This window comes from Chrysochloris asiatica, unplaced genomic scaffold, assembly GCF_000296735.1.
Source record: "Chrysochloris asiatica unplaced genomic scaffold, ChrAsi1.0 scaffold00097, whole genome shotgun sequence".
Taxonomy (NCBI): domain Eukaryota; kingdom Metazoa; phylum Chordata; class Mammalia; order Afrosoricida; family Chrysochloridae; genus Chrysochloris; species Chrysochloris asiatica.
This window is the reverse complement of record NW_006408615.1, coordinates 11,536,697-11,556,791: the sequence shown is the minus strand read 5'-3', so window position 1 is coordinate 11,556,791 and position 20,095 is coordinate 11,536,697. Positions and strand designations below refer to the sequence as shown.

The window sequence follows — 20,095 nt, the reverse complement described above, 5'->3', positions numbered from 1 at the left end:
GCTCTCCGCTCTTCTCCCTTGATTGTCCCAAGGACCTCCGCTCCTAGGCTGAAAAGTTAATCACTCCTCTCCTTGCTACAAAACGTCTACCTTTTACAATTCCAACCCTCACAAGCAGTCCTGATAACAGTTATTCACTATTGTATCACAAGAGATCCATCCACATTTCATTTCATCAGCCCCGCCTAGACAGATTGGATATTACTCACTGGAGATTCTACCTTCCTCCATGCCCTCTGAATCTAGGTTCCCTCATGAAAGCTTGTAAGCTGGTCACTTCTTGCCTTTGTAGTCCTGCCCCCCTTCCCCATTTTGGGTAGCCAATGTCCACGTTGCCCATCCCTGTCTACTCAGTTTGTGGAAGGGGTGGGAATGATTCTTGCTGTAAGGATTTGTTCCCTCTTTTGAGCTACTGCATCCATAGATGTAGGTCAAGTTCATCAAATTGTATCAGATTACTCTTCTTTTCGTCGTCTTCTGGTTGAGCTCTGATCATCCAGTCATTGAAGCCAGGTCAAGTGGGTATTATCTGCAAGTGTGGGTGTTCTTGTGCATATGCCCTCTCTTCTTATCCACTGGATGCTTCACTCTCCACTCTAGTCCTCTGTGGCTGTGTCACTGGCTCTGGGCCCAAGAGTTCCCAGGTCTTGCCACACTGCTGGCCAATCAAGTCTTCACCCGGTTCACAGAAGTCTGTTGAACATTGTAGGGCTTAGCTCGCTGCTTCATTGCTATTTTTCCTTCACTTTCCCCTTATCGGTGACTAGCGTGGTCACCAATCAGAGCATGTATTCCCATTGAGTCTTAGTCTTGGAAGGGGGTTTGCACTGAGGGGACCCGACCACTTGCCTTGATGTTTCCTGGGTCATGAGCTTTTTTTTTTTTATGTTTTATTGTGAATTATGTGATAGTTTACATGGGAGAACATTAGTTTTACATTCATTCTATCGTATTTCATCTCATTGCCGTGGTTACAATCCCCTTCATGTATCATCAACCAACCAAAGGGTATACCCTGCAAGCCTGCCCCCCACACACCCCGGGTCTTCAGCACACAGTCCCTCTTCCTCTCTGGATCTAAGTCCCCAGCTGCTCCATCGCTCCACGTCGTCTCTGCCTCCATCTCAGGCATCACTGCTTCTCTGGGTAGGGTCCCGCTCTCTGCTCTTCTCCATTGATAGGCCTAGGGAGCTCCGCTCCTAGACTGGAAAATTAATCACTCCCCTCCTTGCTATAAAACATCTACCTTTACATTTCCAACCCTCACAGTCAATCCTGATAACAATTATTCACTATTGTATCACAAGAGACCTGTCTGCATTTCATTTCATCAGCCCTGCCTAGACAGATTGGATACTACTCACTGGAAATTCTACCTTCCTCCAGGCCCTCTGGATCTAGGTTCCCTCTTGAAAGCTTGTAAGCCAGTCACTTCCTGCCTTTGTAGCCCCTGCCCCCCTTCCCCATTTTGGGTAGCCAATGCCCAAGTTGCCCATCCCTGTCTACTGTGTGTGTGGAGGGGGTGGGAATGATTCTTGCTGTAAGGATTTGTTCTCTCTTTTGAGCTACTGCTTCCATAGGTATAGGTCAAGTTCATCAAATTGTATCAGATTACACTTTTTTTTCCTCTTCTTTCTTCTTCTGGTTGAGCTCTGATCATCTAGTCATTGAAGCCAGATCAAGTGGGTATTATCTGCAAGTGTGGGTGTTCTTGTGCATATGCCCTCTCTTCTTATCCACTGGACGTTTCACTCTCCACTCTAGTCCTCTGTGGCTGTGTCACTGGCTCTGGGCCCAAAAGTCCCCAGGTCCTGCTACACTGCTGGCCAACCAGGTTTTCACCTGGATTCACAGAAGTCTATTGATCATTGTAGGGCTTAACTCGCTGCTTCATTGCTGGTTTTCCCTCACTTCCCCTTATTGGTGACTAGCGTGGTCACCAATCAGAGCGTGTATTCCCATTGAATCTTAGTCTTTGAAGGCGGTTTGCACTGAGGGGACCTGACCACTTGCCTTGATGTTTCCTGGGTCATGAGCTTTTAATACCCTAGTCGCTACTCACCACCGTAGGACGGGAACATTGTTTCGTGGACTGTGTTATGCCAGTTGACCTTGTAGAACTCCAGAACTTTGATATTGAGTCCCCAGGCTGAGCTGCTCATCCTCTCAAGGTTTTTGGTTATGTCTAAGAAGTTTTCATAACTTTGCCCCCATATATTTTTGCAGCAAAGTTTCTTTACCTGCTTTAAAGAATTCTTTCTCCTTTGTATTCCTTAGTTTCATTATGGTTTGTCTAAGCACAAAATTTTTTTCACTTAATTATGATACCTTCTGCTTCCTTAGCCTCCGAGTTCATACCTTTCTAGTTCTATAACATTTTCTCCATGCTCTTTCTTCGCACCTCCAAGGATTCCATGTTGAGGTGCATTGGACCTTCTCATTTTGTCCTCTATAGGCCACTTCTCTTTCATATTTAACTTTACCTGGACTCTCTCTGGATCTTTCTAGGTGAGTTTGGTACACCTGTCTTCTGGGAAAGGAGCCCTAGTGGTGTTCTGGATTAAGTATTTGGGCTACTAACCACAGTGTTGGTGTTTCAAACCTACTAGCCACTCCAAGGGGAAAAATGAGGCTGTCTGCTCCCATAAAGATTTCCAATCTTGGAAACCCTAAAGAGCAGTTTTACCCTGTCCTATAGAGTCACCAGGAGCTCTGGTAGCATAGTGGTTACGAATCGGGCTGTGAACCTTAAGGTCAGCGGTTCAAAACTACCAGCTGCTCTGTGGGAGAAAGATGAGGCTTTCTACTCCTGTAAAGATTTACACCCTCGGAAACCCTGTACAAGGTCGCTATGGGTCGGAACCGACTCGACGGCACTTAACAACAACAACAATAGGGTTACCATACATTGGAACCGACTCAGTGGCTGTAGGCTTTGGGTTTTCTAGGAAGCTACTTTTTCTTCAAGTGTCTGATCTGCTTTCTAAACCTTCTACTGAGTGATGTTGTTTTTAATGGTTTCATATCCATTTGCTTCTTTCAATTTTACATTATTCTTCTGAATCGTCTCTTGTTGCTTGCTTATTGTTGTGGCTTCATTATTTATCCTTTTACCATTTCATGCTTAGCTATTCTATAGTGGATATTTCCCATTATTTGAAATTCTTGGAAGGTGTAAAGTTGGTCCTTTTACTCACGATGACTTACCTCCTTGGTTGTGAGCCACATATATACTTGTTGCTATTTTTGGAAATTTTGTAGACTGACATTGGGGTAGATTTCCTTCAGAGGTGGTTTGCATATGTCTTTGTGAGAAGCTACCGAAGCTACCAGGGTCCAAATGACCTGAGACCATTTTATCTTTCATGAGGGTCTCAGGTTGAATTTTTGCAGGATCTCTGGGTAGCACTTTCTCTGCTACCGTATTATGACTCCCAGCTGTAGATTAAGTTCAGAGTTTGCCTGTGTTCAAAATAAAAGCAGCTCTAAAGACGTCTTTCAAAGTAGTGATGTCACCATTTCATAAAATCTATTTTTATCTGGCGGCTTCTTGTTTTCCAGCTGGAAATGTAGTCTACCAGATTGCCAGAAACAAAACACCACATCCATTCTATGTAGTTGTCGAGTGGGTTCCGACTCATAGTGTCCCTGTATAGGATTTCCAAAGAGCGACTGGTGGGTTTGAACTGCCAACCTTGTGATTCACAGTCCAGTACTGATCCCACAGTGCCATGCCAGGAGTCCTTAAGTATCTATGTAGTTGTTTTTGTTAAGTGACTTCAAGTCAATTCCGACTCATAGCAACCCTTTATAGGGTTTCTGAGGAGTGGCTGGTGGGTTTGAACCACTGACCTTGTGACTCGCAGTTCAGCGCTGATCCCATAGCGCCACACCAGAAGTCCCTATGTGTATATGTAATTGTTGTGAAGTGCTGTCAAGTTGGTTTGGACTCATAGTGACCTTGTATAGGGTTTCTGAGGAGCAGCTGCTAACCTTGTGGTCTGCAGTCCAGTGCACACCCCACCGCGCCACACCATGAGTCCATTCTTTGCAGTAGCTATGACGATGTATGCTTTTTCTGTTGTTTTGAATCCTATTATCCTGAGAGTATTAGTTAAAGAAGACTTAAAGGACTTGAGTGATTTAACTATTATTGTGCTATGACTGATTTTATATTTATTTGGAATTGAATAAGACCTTGTCCCTATAATCAAGAGCATAAACAGATCATTTCAATAAAGTACAGCAGGCAGTGAAATAAAGAAAAACCGAAGTTTTCTTCTTTTCCCACATTTATCATGAGGGAGAAGTGATATTTCATAGTTACATGGTAGGAGCCATTGTGTTTGAATAAGACTCTGGAGACCAACTTACACAGCTTTATTATTATTAATGATAATGGTAGCATTTATGATGTACTAATATAATTCATAGGAGCTCTGATGATGCAGTGGTTAAAGTGCCTGGTTGCTAACTGAAAGGTTGGTGGTATGAATCCACTAGCCGCACCACAGGAGTAAGCTGTAACAGTCTGGGTAACTCTGTCTGCAGGGTTTCTGTGGGTCACAATTGACTCAGTAGCAGTGATAGTGTAATCTGTGTACCTAGTCATAGCTACCTAGTTCTACGCCGGGGTCTGACCTCGACATAGTTGTCACGAGTTTTTGGTTCACGAGGAGGGGAGATCCAGCGGCGATAGGGATAGCGAAAGAATACACAGACAAACAGAAGAAGGGAGACAATGAGGCACCCCAAAGCCAGGGTGGATACATCACTGGTGGGCAGGCTTGGGACTACAGGCATCATGGCCTCTGCAGGCAGCGACTCACTGCCCTGCAATATTTAATGCATGCCTTCCAACCCGTAATGTACCGCAATCTTTACTCCATGCCTTCCAACCAGTAATGCACACCTGGGGAGGCCCGGGCCTCTGTTTTATTTAGGGGAGGAGTTTCACACCAAGCTGGGAGGGACTAAAACAGGATACAGCTAACATCAGTAATTTTCCAGACATTCAGGTAACTTTACATTGTTCTTCACTGGTTCGAATCCCAGGCCAGCAACTTGGATTCTCAGGCCCAATTAACATATCTATAGCCCCTGAGGTCAGTTAGAGGAAGGTGAGAGTTCTGCAGGAGACGCCCAGGTGAATGGGCTGCACCTGGAAAAGGGATTAGGGAGGATGGGTTCTTTGTCTATAGAACAAAGAACTGAGAAGTAGCTAAAATATTTTTAGTTAATCCTTTGGAGAAAGGTTTAACCTTGCAACCTTTAGTCTCGGCTTTAGGAAAATATCACATTTATCTGTGGATTTTCAAAGGCTCCAGTGTATTAATTTAATATATATACCTGAATATTAAGATGAAAGCAATTTTCCATTAACTGCCAGTGGCCTCATTTGTTACACTCAGCCCTAGAGTGCCTCGAACCTCTGACTAGTCTTACACGGTCTGCAACAGTTCTACAGCTTATTCATTTCATCTTTCTGGGGCCAATGTGAGTTCATTTGATAAGGTTAGGTGCTGTTTCTTATAAGGAACCAGAAATTGATCTTTAAACTAGAGCTTTTACAAAATAAATAAAAGGCACAAAGTGTGTTAGAACAAAAACTGGTTTACAGTTGCTTGGTCACTCACTTGACCCATCTTCCTGTGGTTCCAGGATGGAGAAATGGTGCTTCTGGATGGCGGTTGTGAGTCTTCCTGCTACGTGAGTGACATCACCCGCACCTGGCCTGTCAACGGCAGGTAGGACTTCTCAGAGGGACATGTCCCACTGCTTCTTAACAAATGGCTAAAGACATACGGGTCCCCTTCAGGTCTAGAGTCCCTGATGCATTCTTCTGAGTCCCTGATGTTTCTTCTGAGATCGGTTTATTCATCATACCACAGGATCAGGCACCTAGAAACAGCCAGTTAGTGTACACACACTTTAAAAGATGATTTTGAAGTTTGTTTTTCTCTGTTTACATAAATAATATTTCAGTTATAGTAGATTAATTTGTTGGATTAACTCTCTGCAGATAACAATTATAAAATTTGGATAAAACAATTAAATCAACTATCTGAAGGTGCCAGAGAATTTCCTAAAACAAGCATAAACTGAACAAGTCTATCCTGTAAAGAACTCTAATGAGTAAAATTTAAATAGATAGGACTTTTGCTTGAGAGCACTCCCTAATCCACAGAGTTCAGACAGCAGAAAACCCCACTGCCTTCTTGGCTTTAAGTGCTTGATTACAGGAGCAAATAACACAGTGAAGATGCTCAAAGAAAGAAAACATGAGCGAAAGATTTTATATGCAGCAAAACCCACTCTGAATAATAAAGAGGACAAATTGGTATCAATGTAAAAACTCAAGAAATACTCCTCCCATTAGTCCTCCTTGAGGCATCTGTCTTCTAGCTGTCCTGTCCAATATTATAGTCACTAGTCATATGGAGCTGTTGAAATTTAATTTCATTAAAATTGAATCACGTTTAAGATTTTGTTCTTCAGATTCACTAGCGACATTTCAAATGCTCAATAATCACTTGTTGGCTATTATATTGAACAATGCAAGTATGGAACAGTTCCATCACCACAGAAAGATTTATTGGCCAGCCCTCCTATACTTCAGAATGGAGACCTGGTGGGGCACTGTGGGATAAAGCACTGGACCACAAAGTTGGTTTGAACTGCAAGGTCGATGGTTCAAATTCACCAGCTGCTCCTTGGAAACTCTATAAAGGGTTGCTATGAGTCGGAACTGACTCGAAGGCATTTACAAAAACAGCAACATACTTCAGAATGAGTTTCAGACAACAAAAATAACTAAAGATATATTGATATAAGAACTAGTGGTGAATAAACATTGTTAATGGTAGATATAAGACAAGATGAGGGCTACGAGAGACAGAGGATCATATTGAGGGTAAGTCAGAAAGTACTGACACTAGGGTTCTAGTTCCTGTGTGGGTTTATTCTAAACTGTGTGCTCGACCATGTCTCTCATCAGTGTAAGGCTGCAGACAAGTTCTCTCATAATCACACTTAGTATCATTAGGGTGCCTTCAAAACAAAGGATACTTTTTTGTGCCTTGGAGAAAACCATTTTGAGATGAGAGCTAATATCCATTTCTTCACAAAGCTCTTGTGGACATTTTCTGAAATCATTGAATTTTTTGCAACAAGTTTATAGGAATGCTGCCCAACAGAAAAACAACAGTTCTTAGATAAATGAGGAGTTTTAAAGAAGATTGAGAAAAAACTGTAATTAAAGATCAGAAACTGGTGGCAGAAGACCATAGAATTACCCTTAATGTGCTAACTACTGAAGTTGGGATCTCACATGGTTAAGGGAACATCTCGGCCTCAGCAAGCTCCTGATTTGATGGGTGCCAAAACCACTGCGCAAAGATCAGCTCGTTCAGAGATCAGATCTTTTCCATTGTCTTTTAAGCAAGATTTGAAGCTAATGAAGATGAATTTTTTTTTTTAACTTTATTTGTGAATAAAGTGAAGGTTAACAGACATGATCATCAGCTTTACATTCAACAAATTATATGCTTTGTTTCATCTCAGTGACTATAATACCCTCCCTTGCAACAACAGCTATCCTACTTCTCTCTGTGTCTTCCCTTTGACATCTTAAATGTCACAAATAAACAAAGCAAAAATATTTGATGTACACATACAAAACCAAAAATGTATATGATTTAAATGCCTGAAGGGCACATTTTGCAAGCCAGCCTTCTGCCCATAGCCACACAGCCTTACTCAGTCCATAGGACAGAGCCCACGGCTGCTCTGTCTCTCCATGCCACCCCCGCTTTTCTATGTAGGATCTTACAGTCTACTCATCCTTTTCCCTCTTAATTGAACTGGGATCGTCTGCTCCTGATATGAAAGATGAACTACTCCCCACTTTTAGTTACACATCTTCTACAATTACAGATGTGACAATCACAATCCTGTTGACAGTTACCATTGAATCATAACATCCTGCCAGCATCATTCCCCCATCCCCTTTCACCAAATCCACCAGGAGAAGAGGAAAACTATCCAGTGGGGATCCTACCTTAACTCCCCTCATTCTGAAAGTAAGCACACTTACGAAAGCTTGTAAGCCAACTACTTTGTGCCTTTATAGCCTTTCCAATATTAGAGCTATTGTCTAGATTATTTGTCCCTGTCAGCCCAATGCACTGAGGAAACAAGTTTGTTCCTTGATATGAAGAAAGAATCCTTCCATTTCGCTTGGAATTTTGAGCAACTTCATCCATAGCAGTGGTCCACTTCATCAGATTGTAGCAGTTCACACTTGCTCACAGTATCAAACATGAATCGGATTTTTATGGAGTGAATTTTAACCACTACTTTGATTGGATTTTCCATTCAAAGTAGTGGCTTCCAAAGGGATCTGCTGGCCAATTAAATTCAAGGCAGAGAGATCAGCTCAGAATATAGTGACTGTATTTTGGGATTCAAAAGGGGTAGTCTACATAGAGATTTTCTACAGGAACACAGGACAATCACAAGGGTTTATTATGAAAAAGCTTTAAGAAAATTGAAAACTATATTGAGGAGGAAAAGGCCAGGAAAATTGCACCGAGGAAGTTTTTTACCATCAGGACAATTCATGTGCTCGTTTTTCTGGGGTAGGTGTGGTTGGCCGTCAGCAATCTGTTGCGAAGCCAAAGGAATGCAATTTGAGTCCCTCTAGAATGCCAAAATTGTCATTTTTGACATGGTATAAATCAAAGAGTCCATAATACTTTAGGCAAAGGTGGTAATTGTTAGTTACCATAGAGTTGGTTACTGCGACCTTATACACAACAGAAAGAAAACTGCTTTGTTCTGCTCCAACCTCACAGTCCTTACTATGCTAGAGCCCATGTGCCAATACATCTCACTGGGGGTCTTCCTGTTTTTTGATAATCCTCCACTTAACCAAGCATGATGTCCTTCTCCAGGGACTGGTCCCTCCTGATAAGAGATGAAGTCTGGTCATCCTAGCTTCTAAGGAGCATTCTGACTATATAGACTTCTATCAACACAAATTTTTTTTTTGCTCTTTGGCAGTCCACAGTACTATTAACATCATCTTACAACGCCATAACTCAAATGCATTAATTCTTGTACGGTGTTTTTTATTCATTGGCCAGCTATCATATGCATATGAAGTTATTGAAACTATAATGGCTTGGATCAGGTATACCTTGGTCTTCAAACTCACATCTTTGCTCTCGAATACTTCAAAGAGGTCTTGTGCAGCAGCTCTGTGTAATGCAGTACGTCTTCTGATTTCTTGACTGCTGTTTCCATGATTGTTGATGGTTGATCTAAGCAAAACTAAGTTTTTGACAACTTTAATCTTGTCTCCATTTATCTTGATTTTAGTTGTTGGTCCAGTTGTTGTTGTTAGGTGCCATCGAGTCGGTACCGACTCATAGCGACCTTATACACAGCAGAATGAAACACTGCCCGATCCTGGGCCAACCTCACTGCTATTGCTAGGCTTGAGTCTATCGATGCTGCCACTTGGCCAATCCTTCTCATTGGAGATCTTCCTCTTTTTCTCTGACCCTCCACCTTACCAAACATGATATCCTTCTCCAGTGACTGGTCCCTCCTGACAATATATCTGAAGTATGAGAGATGAAGTTTGGCCAAGTAGTGAGGATTGGTCCAGTAGTGAGGATTTTTGTTTTCTTTACATTGTGATGCAATCCATACAAAGGTTGTGGTCTCTGATCTTCATCAGTAAGGATTTTAAGTCCTCTCTGCTTTCAGCAAGCAAGGTTGTGTCATCTGCATATCACAGGTTGTTAATGAGCCTTCCTCCAAAGGTATGGTGAAAGAATACTACTCTGGCGCACACCTTTCCAGACTTTAAACTATTCAGTGTTCCCTTGTTCTGCTCAAACAACTGCCTCTTGGTCTTTGTACAGGTTCTTTATGAGCACAATTAAGTGTTCTGGAATATGCATTCTCCACAGTGTTGTCCATAACTTGTCATGACCCATACAATTGAAAGCCTTTGCTTAGTCAATAAAGCACAAGTAAATATTTTTCTGGTATTCTGTGCTCGCAGCCAAGATCCATCTGACAGCAACAGTGATATCCCTTTTTCCATGTCCTTTTCTGAATCTGACTTGAACCTCTGACAGTTCATTATCAATGTACTATTGTAGCCGTTTTTGAATTAACTTTAGCAAAATTTTACTTGCCTGCAATATTAATGATATTGTCTGATGATTTTTACATTCCGTTGGGCCACCTCTCTTTGGAAGGGGTACAGATATGACTCTGTTCCAGTCAGTTGGCCAGTTTTCCAAATTTCTTGGCATAGATGAGTGAGTGTCCCCAGTGGCACATCAATTTATTCAAAGATTTCAGTTTGTATTCCATCCATTCCCGGAACCTTGTTATTTGCCAATGCCTTTAGTGTACACTTATACTTCTTCCTTCAGTATCATTAGCTATTGATCATATGCTACTTCTTGAAATGGTTGAACATGAACCATTTCTTTTTTGGTACAGTGACTCTGTATATGACTTCCATCTTCTTTAGAGGCTTTCTGCATCATTCAATATTTTTACCATGGTTGGTGGTGGTTATGTGCCGTAGAGTTGGTTCCAACTTATAGCGACCCTGTATAGGATTTCTGAGGCTGTAGATCTTTATGGGAGCAGAAAGCCTCATCTTTTTACCCATAGAAATCCTTCAATATTGCAAGTCGAGGCTTTAAATTTTTTTTTTTTTTTTTTCATTTTCTTTAGCATCTCTACATTGGAGAGCAAGTTTCAGAGTCTCTGCTGACATCTATTTGGTCTTTTCCTTCTTTATTGTCTTCTTAATGACCATTTGCTTTCTTCCTCTGTGATGTTCTTTTTTTCTTTTTTAATGTTTTATTGTGAATTATGTGATAGTTTACATAGGAGAACAGAGAAATTAGCTTTAGATTCATCCTATCGTATATCGTTTCATTGCCATGGTTACAATCCCCTCCATGTATCGTCAACTAACCAAAGGGTATACCCTGCAAGCCTACCCCCGAGTCGTCAGCACACAGCCCCTCTTCCTCTCTGGGTCTAAAGTCTCCAGCCACTCTATCTCTCCACGTCATCGTCTCTGGCGTCACTTGCTTCTGTGTGATATTCTTGATGTCATTCCACAACTCTTCTGGTCTTTGGTCATTAGCATTTGATTCATCAAATCTGTTCTTGAGATGGTCTCTAAGGTGAGGTATGTTCAAAGTCATGTTTTTGCTCTCATGGACTTGTTTTCATTATCTTCAGCTTCAGCCTGAGCTTGCATATGAGCAATTGGTGGTGTGTTCCACAGTCTGTCTCTGGCCTTGTTGTGACTGATGATATGGAGCTTTTCCACCGTCTCTTTCCACAGATGTAGTCAGTTTGATTTCTTTGTGTTCTGTCTGGTGAGGTCCACGTGTATAGTCTTTTATGTTGTTTACAAAAGGAGTTTGCAGTGAAGATGTCATTGGGCTTTCAGAATTCTATCATGCATTCTCCAGCATTATTTCTATCATTAAGGCCCTATTTTTTTCAATGATTCATCCTTCCTCTTTGTTTCCAACCTTTGCATTCCAATCGCCAGTAATTATCAATATATCTTGATTGCATGTTTGATTAATTTCAGACTGAAGAAGTTGGTAGAATTCTTCAATTTCTTCATCACTGGCTTTAGTGATTGGTGGTAAATTTGAATAATGGTTGTATTAACTGGTCCTCCGTGTCGGCATATGGATATTATCCTATTACAGACAGCATTGTACTTCAAGATCGACCTTGAAATGTTCCTTTTGATGATGAATATGATGACATTCCTCATCAATTTGTCATTCCTTGCATAGTAAGCCATGTGATTGTCAGATGCAAAGTAGCCAATATCATTTCATTTCAGCTCATTAATGCCTAGGATGGCGATGCTTATGCGTTCTATTTCATTTTTAACAACTTTCCATTTTCCTAGATTCATACTTTGTGTATTCCATGTTCCAATTCTTGATAGATGTTTATAGCTGTTTCTCCTCATTTTGAGTTGTGCCCCATCAGCAAATGAAGGTTCTAAAGCTTTACTCCATTTATATCATAACAGTCAACTCTGCTTTGAGGAGGCGGCTCTTTCCCAGTCGTATTTGAGAGTAATCCAACCTGAGGGACTCATCTTCCGGCACTGTATCTGACAGTATTCTGGTGCTTTTTACCATATTTCAATATTCTGGTACTGACAGTGTTACACTGCTATTCCTGAGATATTCAATGACTAAATATTCAGAAGTAGTCCCTCTCTTCTTCTTCCTAGTGTGTCTTAGTCTGGAAGCGTATCTGAAACCTGGTCACCATAGGTAAATTTGCTGGTATTCAAAACACTGGTGGCGTAGCTTGCAGCTCACAGCGCCATGCAAGATACCACAGTACAATAAAATGACAGATGAGTCAGGGAGAAATGGTTAGAGAAATGAAAACACTGCCTTCAAATGTGTGTCGTCCTAGATGGAGGATTTGTTAAGGAATAATAAACAGCTTCACATTTTGACATTTTTGTTAGGTTTCTGTGATTTTTATTTACCCTCATATTTAAAGGCATATGCTTTGAAAATGTAGGATAGCACAGCTATTTTTTAAAATGGGGGTCTTATTTTTTAAGAAGAGAAAATAATGTTAAAAGTCTTAATGTTACAGTAATAATTTTGCTTATTGTATTTGTATTGCTATTCTGACACTGTTATGTATCTGATATAGGGTAAAACAAATCAGTAATTACGAAATATTTTAATCTACCATCCCTTGAGATCCAGGATTCTCAGTATGAAAGAAAGAAGATAACAAATAACAGAGAGATTAAATTAAAACTCTGTGGCCTCAGATTTGAAATGGCAATATCCACATGAATTCATGAATCTGTTTCCCTTTATATGTATCTTTTTTCCCCTTTCCCTAGTTCTGTCTGCTGAAAAAAAACCAGATCAGTTTAGTACAATGAGTATACCTAGTGTCAGAATTGTGATCTTCAAATGTCATTTTTCACTAAAAATACATGAGAGATTATTAGAGAATTGATTAATTCCAGATCTGGATCAGGAAATTTCTTGAAATGAGCTTGGAACATCTTATAATACCAGATAGCAAGAAAATTACTGAAGAGATGACTAGGATCTTGGCAAAAAGGCTCTGAAATTAACATGAAGAAATGCCAAAATCTTGAAGCTTTAGTCAAATTATTGCAGTAAATTTATACCCATCAGATGTGAGTATATGAATTTATAGTGATATTTTTTAAAGAAGAAAAGTATTTGGTATCTTCAAGGGATGATGTGAATCAATTGATTACATTGAAAGCTGAGGGGGAAAAAAACCGAGCACTTACCCTATCTTTGTTTTGTGAACTGCACCATTGGGTAACCAAGTAGATGAAGGAACATACCAGCTTAGAAGTATTCCAAGTAATAAATGAGAAAGAAATGATAGAATTAGGGTATTTTTATATTGAAACCCCCATGAATGAATACTTATAAGCACTAAGCATCAGAGGCTGCTTATATCACAGTTAGACATTATGTGCTTATGTTTTGTCAGATTACTTCATATAATCTTGTCAAAGGGATTGAGCCTTAGTCTGATTCATTTTCTAATTTGCAAGAAATAAAAAGGAGAAAAGAATATGTTAGACTGAACTAATGGTATACAATTAGCAAAATCCAGACTCTGTAAAAGTATATCTCAAACAACCTGGACTCTTTAACGGGAAATGAAAAAAGATTGAAAAGTTAACTGCTAATTAGAAAGGACTTAAATATCAGACTTATTTTCAATCAAAAGTAGATTGCCTTACGATGCACATTTGATAAAAATGGATGTGAAGTCTTTAAGGTCAATAGTGAAAAATTTTCTGGAATTAGGCAGCGGTAATTGTTGCAGTGTTTCTTTGCTATTCATAAACTTGCTCTCCAATGTAGAGATGCTAAAGCAAATGAAAGAAATGAGGAGATAAAAGAGCCAAACAGAAAATTTCAAATATCAGCTCGAGAAGATCAAGCCAAATATTACAACAAATTGTGCAAAGATCTGGAGTCAGAAAACCAGAAATGAAGAGAATACTCAGCATTTTTCAAGCTGAGTAAAACCTGAAGAAAAAAATTCAAGCCTCGATTTTTGTTATTGAAGGATTCCCTGGGCAAATTATTGAATGATGCAGAAACCATCAAGAGAAGATAGAAGGAGGAATACACAGAGTCACTGTACCAAAAGGAAATGGTTGATGTTCAACGTTTCAAGTGGTAGCATATGATCAAGAGTCAATGATACTGAAGGAGGCAGTTCAAGGTACAGTGAAGGAATTGGCAAAGAACAAGGCACCAGGAAGTGATGGAATAAAAATTGAAATCTTTCAAGAAAGTGAGGCATCACAGGAGGCACTCACTCATCTATGCCTAGAAATTTGGAAGACAGTTAGCTGGCTGATTAAAGAGATCCATATTTGTGCCCATTCCAAAGAGAGGTGGCCCAATGGAATGCGGAAATCATCGTACAATCTCTTTGATATCCCGTGCGAGTAAAGTTTTACTAATAGTAATACAGACACAGCTACAATCATACATTGACAGAGAACTTCCAGATGTTCAAGCCGGATTCAGAAGAGGCTGTGGAATGAGAGATATCATTGCTGGTGTCTGATGGATGTTGGCTGAAAGCAGAGAATATCAGAAAGATGTTTACCTGTGCTTTATTGACTACGCAAAGGCTTTCGATTGTGTAAATCATGACAAGCTATGGATAATACTGCAAAATATGTGTATTTTGGAACGCTTAATTGTACTCATGAGGAATCTGTACCTGGACAAAGAGGTAGTTGTTTGAATAAGAACATGGGAGCACTGAATGGTTTAAAATTAAGAAACGTGTGCGACAGGGTTGTATTGTTTCACCATACTATGCAAGTTGTATGCTGAGCAAAAAATCTGAGAAGCTGGGTTCTATGAAGAAAAACGTGGCATCAGGATTGAAGGAAGGCTCATTAACAACCTGGGATATGCAGATGATACAACCTTGCTTGCTGAAAGTGAAGAAGACTTTAAATATTTACTGATGAAGATCAAAAAGCACAGCCTTTGTTATGTATTGCATCTCAATGTAAAGAAAACAAAAATCCTCACCACTGGACCAATAAACAACATTCTTATTAATGGAGAAAAGATTGAAGTCGTCAAGGACTTCATTCTTCTTGGATCAACTATCAACACTCATGGAAGCAGCAATCAAGAAATCAAACAACGTATTGCATTAGACAAATCTGTTGCACAAGACCTTTTTAAAGAATTGAAGAGCAAAGATGTCAGCTTGAAGAGTAACGTGCGCCTGACCCAAGCCATGGTATTTTCAGTAACTTCATATACATGTGAAAGCTGGACAGTGAATAAAGAAGACCATAGAAGAATTGATGCTTTTGAGTTATAGTGTTGGAGGAAAATATTGAAAGTGCCATGGGCTGCCAAAAGAACCAACAGATCTGTGTTGGAAAAAGTGCAGCCAAAGTGCTCCTAGGAGGACAGGATCACCAAACTTCGTCTCTCATACTTTGGACATATTTTCAAGAGGGTCCAGTTGCTGGAGGAGGATATCATGTTTTGTAGGATGGAGGGTCAGAGAACAAGAGGAAGACCCCCAACGAGATGGATTGGCCAAGTGGCAGCATTAGTTGGCTCAGACGTGGCAACAATAGTGAGGTTGGCCCAGGATCGGGCAATGTTTTCGTTCTGCTGTGCATAAGGTTGCTATGAGTCAGTACCAACTCGATGGCACCTAACAACAACAGTGGTTGCAGTGTAGCACTGTGGATTAATGCACTGGACTGCAAGGTCATTTGATTTTCAAGGTCGGCTGTTCAAGCTCACCAGCCACTCCTTGGAAACTGTACAGGGTCGCTATGAGTTGGAATTACTCGTCAGCACTTAACAACACAACAGTGGTAGCAGCATTCTATGAATACCCACACAATATAGAAATTGTATATTCTAAAAGAGTAAATACAATTTTATATGAATTATATATCTCAATGAAAAATGATAAATATATCCACAAAATCAACCAGGAAATAATTACTGTAAAAGTTTTAGAGTAGATTATAATTGAAATGAGACGGTATAGGGAAAAGGTTTCTGGGATAATTGGCCACATTCTAGATTTTGACCTGAGTGCTATTCATGTTTTGATAATTTCTCAAGGTACTTATTTTATTTGTGTGACTTTCTAAATCTGTATTTTGTTTTATAAAAATATTTTTTAACAGAAAACTTAATGCAGATTCTAAAGCTCAAAAATACAATAACTTAAAAACACAGCTTATGGCACGGCTTTTTTAACAGCAGTTTACAAACAGCAAAAGATGCAGTAAATTTAAAATATATCGTAGAGAAAAATGAATCTTTGAAAATTTCAAGCAATTTAACATATATTGGAGCCCAGAAGTTGAGAGGGAATGGGTGGGGTGGGGGAACCACTCAAATAATGGCCTTAGTCACCTTCAGGTCTGGAAGTGAACTCACTCACGTGGCTCGATTTTCAGCCAAACAGTACATAGGTATACAAGGGAACACCAACACTGGTGAGATACTCACCGTAGAATGGCCAATCATTCAAGATCAAAAGGGAGGGTGGCTTTACCTAAGAACAAGAGTTCAGAAGGATTGGGAAAGAAGAAGGAATGGAAACAAGAGACTCAGGGAGGAAGTGGGATAAAGGATGTTACATGGAGGGGATTACAGTTATTGAGATGAAACTAAATATGTGATTTGTGGAATGTAAAACTGATGATCTGCTCTATAAATCTTTACTCAAGTCACAATAAAAAGTTGTGGGGTTTTTCTTTTTTGTTTGTTTTTTTAAAGAAAGAATGGCCAAAAAAAAAAACTTCCATAATTTGATGAAAGGCATGAACAAATCATTTACTTGAATTTTCAAAAACAATATATTACATGTCAAGTAATGATATGATTAATAACTGGCCTCCTCCCACACAATAGAAGCTAGAAGGCAGTGGAAGGCCCTTTAATGTCAATCCAAGATTTCACATCCAGTAAAAGAATCTTTGTTAAAGGCCAGTGGCATGAAGGCATTGTGTGATAAGCAAAAACTAAGGGACTTTGTTATTACCAGAACCTGAGTACAATAAATGCTAATGAAGTTCTTCAGGCTGCAAGGAAGTGACACCCATATACTTTGAATCTAGTGGAAAGAAGACAGATCATCAGAAATGGTAAAATATTTAGGTAAATGTTAACATGTTTTGTTTTTCATGACTATTATTATTTAAAGCAAAAGATACAGCACTTCATTGTGGTGTTAGTATAGATACTTTGTAGCACAAAGAATGAAGGGGGTAAATAGAACTCAACTTTTTCAAGGTTCTTATATTTTATATGAAATGCTACAGTGTGACAATTATGTTGTTGATGTTGTCAGGTGCCATAGAGTTGGCTCCCACTCATAGCCCTGTCCTCCACCTACCTCACTATTGCTACACTTGAGCCCATTGCTGCTGCCACTGTGCCAGTCCATCTCATTGGGTGTTTTCCTCTATTTTGCTGAACCTCTCTACTTTACCAACCATGATGTCCTTCTTCAGGGACTGGTCCTTATTGATAATATGTCTGAAGTATGAGAGACAAAGTTTGGCCATTCTGGCTTCTAAGGAGCACTCTGGTGTACTTCTTCCAACACAGATTTGTATGTTCTTCTGGAAGTCTATTGTACTTGAAATATTCTCCTCCAGTACTATAACTCAAATGAGTCAATTCTTCTTCAGCCTTCTTTATTTACAATCCAACTTTCACATGCATATGAGGTTATTAGAAATACCATGGCTTGGGTCAGGCCCACCTTAATTCTCAGACTGACATCTTTGCAGTCTGAGGTCTTGTGCAGTTAATTTGCTTAATGCATGCAGTATGTTGTTTAATTTCTTGACTGTTGCTTCCATGAGTGTTGGTGGTTGATAGAACAAAATGAAGTCTTTAACAACTTCTTTCTTTTCTCCATTTATCTTTGAGTTATAGTTTACATGGGAGAACATCGGTTTTGCATTCATCTTTGCTCTTCAACACTTTAAAAAGGTCTTGACTAATTGATAACAATTGTTGTTGTTAGGTGCCATCCAGTCGGCACCAACTCACAGCGACCTTACGCACAGCAGAACGAAACACTGTCCGATCCTGGGCCAACCTCACTACTGTTGGCACAGTTGAGTCCATTGATGCTGCCACCTGGCCAATCCATCTTGTTGGGGGTCTTCCTCTTTTTCTATGACCCTCCATCCTGACAATATGTCCAAAGTATGAATTTGGCCATCTTGGCCTCTAAGGAGCACTCTGGCTGCACTTCATTCAAAACAGATCTTTTGGTTCTTTTGGCAGCCCATGGCACTTTGAGTATTTTCCTCCAACACCATAATTCAAAGGCATCAATTCTTCTACGGTCTTCCTTATTCATTGTCCAGCTTTCGCATGCATATGAGGTTATTAAAAATACTATGGCTTGGGTCAGGCGCACCTTAGTCCTCAAGCTGACATCTTGATAACAATTAGTCACTATTAAATCGAAAGAATCCTATCCCCAGATTGTAATCATTTCAATGAAACAATGAGTGTAAAACCTATGTTCTCTCATGTGAACTATCATTTAATTCACAATAAACACTTAAAAAAAAAAAGAATCCTATCCCCATCTTTTTTCAACAAGACCCATCTAGACAATATGAAAACTATTCAATCTGGGATTCTACTTTTCCCCTCACACTCTGAAACTAAACTCCCTCTTGAAAACTTGAAAGTAAGCCATTTCATGCCTTCATTACCCCCTTCCCCCATTTTAAGTAGCCAGTGTCTAAGTTGTCTGTCCTTATCAACCCTATATACTGAGGGAATAGGTTTGAACCTTGATGTGAAGACTCCTCATTCCTTCCCTTTGGTTGATATTTTGAGCTACTACATCCATAAGTATAAGTCAAGTTCATCAAATTGTAGCAATTCATACTTGCTTCCTTTATCAAATTTCTTTATCTTCCTTTAGTTGAGCTCTGGTCATCAAGCCACCAAAGCTTAGTCAAATGGGTACTATCTGCAAGTTTGAGCATTCTTGTTTGTCTCCCCCCCACTTCATATCAGCTGGACACTTCACTCTCAGCTCTAGCCCTCCATGGCTAAGAGTCTATGGGTTCAGGAGTTCCCAAGTCTCCCCAAACTCTGTACCAACCAGTCCTTGATCTTCTTTCTCTCATCTCAAGGTCAAGAGGAGTCTATGGAACGTGGTCGAACTCAGCCCATATCTTTTTTTTTTTTTTTTGTACACAATATTCATTTTTTACACAATATTATTTATTCATAATGAGCAAAAAGTAGAGATAATCCACTATCCATCAGCTGATAAACAAAGCAAGAAGATGAATATTAGACAGTATTTAAAGGAATGAAGTTCTAATTAATGCTATAGCGTGGATGGACCTTGGAAACATTATGCATAGAAGCCCATTACAAAAAACCACATATCATCTGATTTCATTTATATGGAATGACCAGAATAGACAAATCCATAGAATTGTTGTTAGGTGCTGTTAAGTTGGTTCAACTGATAGTAAGCCTGTATAGGACTTCTGAGGAGCGGCTGGTGACTCTGGACTGCCAACCTTGCAGTTAAAGTCACCCTGTAGTCTAGTGCTTATCTTATAGTGCCACACCAAATTAGTGGCTACCATAGCATGTGACACTGTAGGATAAGCACTGGACTGCTAGCCACAAGGTTGGTGGTTCCAACCCACTAGCCGCTCCCTGGAAACCCAACACAGGGTCTCCACGAGTTGGAACGGACTGGAAGACACATAACAACAATAAACAAGGGATGGGAAAAGGGAGCAATTAGAAAAGTGCAGGATTTCTTTTGGGGAGTTATGACAACTTTCTGTAATCAGATACTGGTGATGTTTGTAGACATTGTGGATATAATGAAAAACATTCAAGTGTGTTCTTCAAAGAGGTTGAAGTGGTAGATTTTATGTTAGGTGAATTTTATCTCTGGTTTGAACTGCTCCTCAGAAACC

General features: G+C 39.9%; 1 protein-coding gene across 1 annotated transcript in view; it reads left to right on the top strand.

Moving 5' to 3' along the window:
• Positions 1-20,095, top strand: part of XPNPEP3 (X-prolyl aminopeptidase (aminopeptidase P) 3, putative) — an 88,401-nt gene that overhangs the window by 55,597 nt on the left and 12,709 nt on the right. Inside the window, exon 7 of the mRNA XM_006866879.1 lies at positions 5,662-5,747. Coding sequence (XP_006866941.1) covers positions 5,662-5,747 — 86 coding nt within the window. The remainder of the gene's footprint in view (positions 1-5,661; positions 5,748-20,095) is intronic.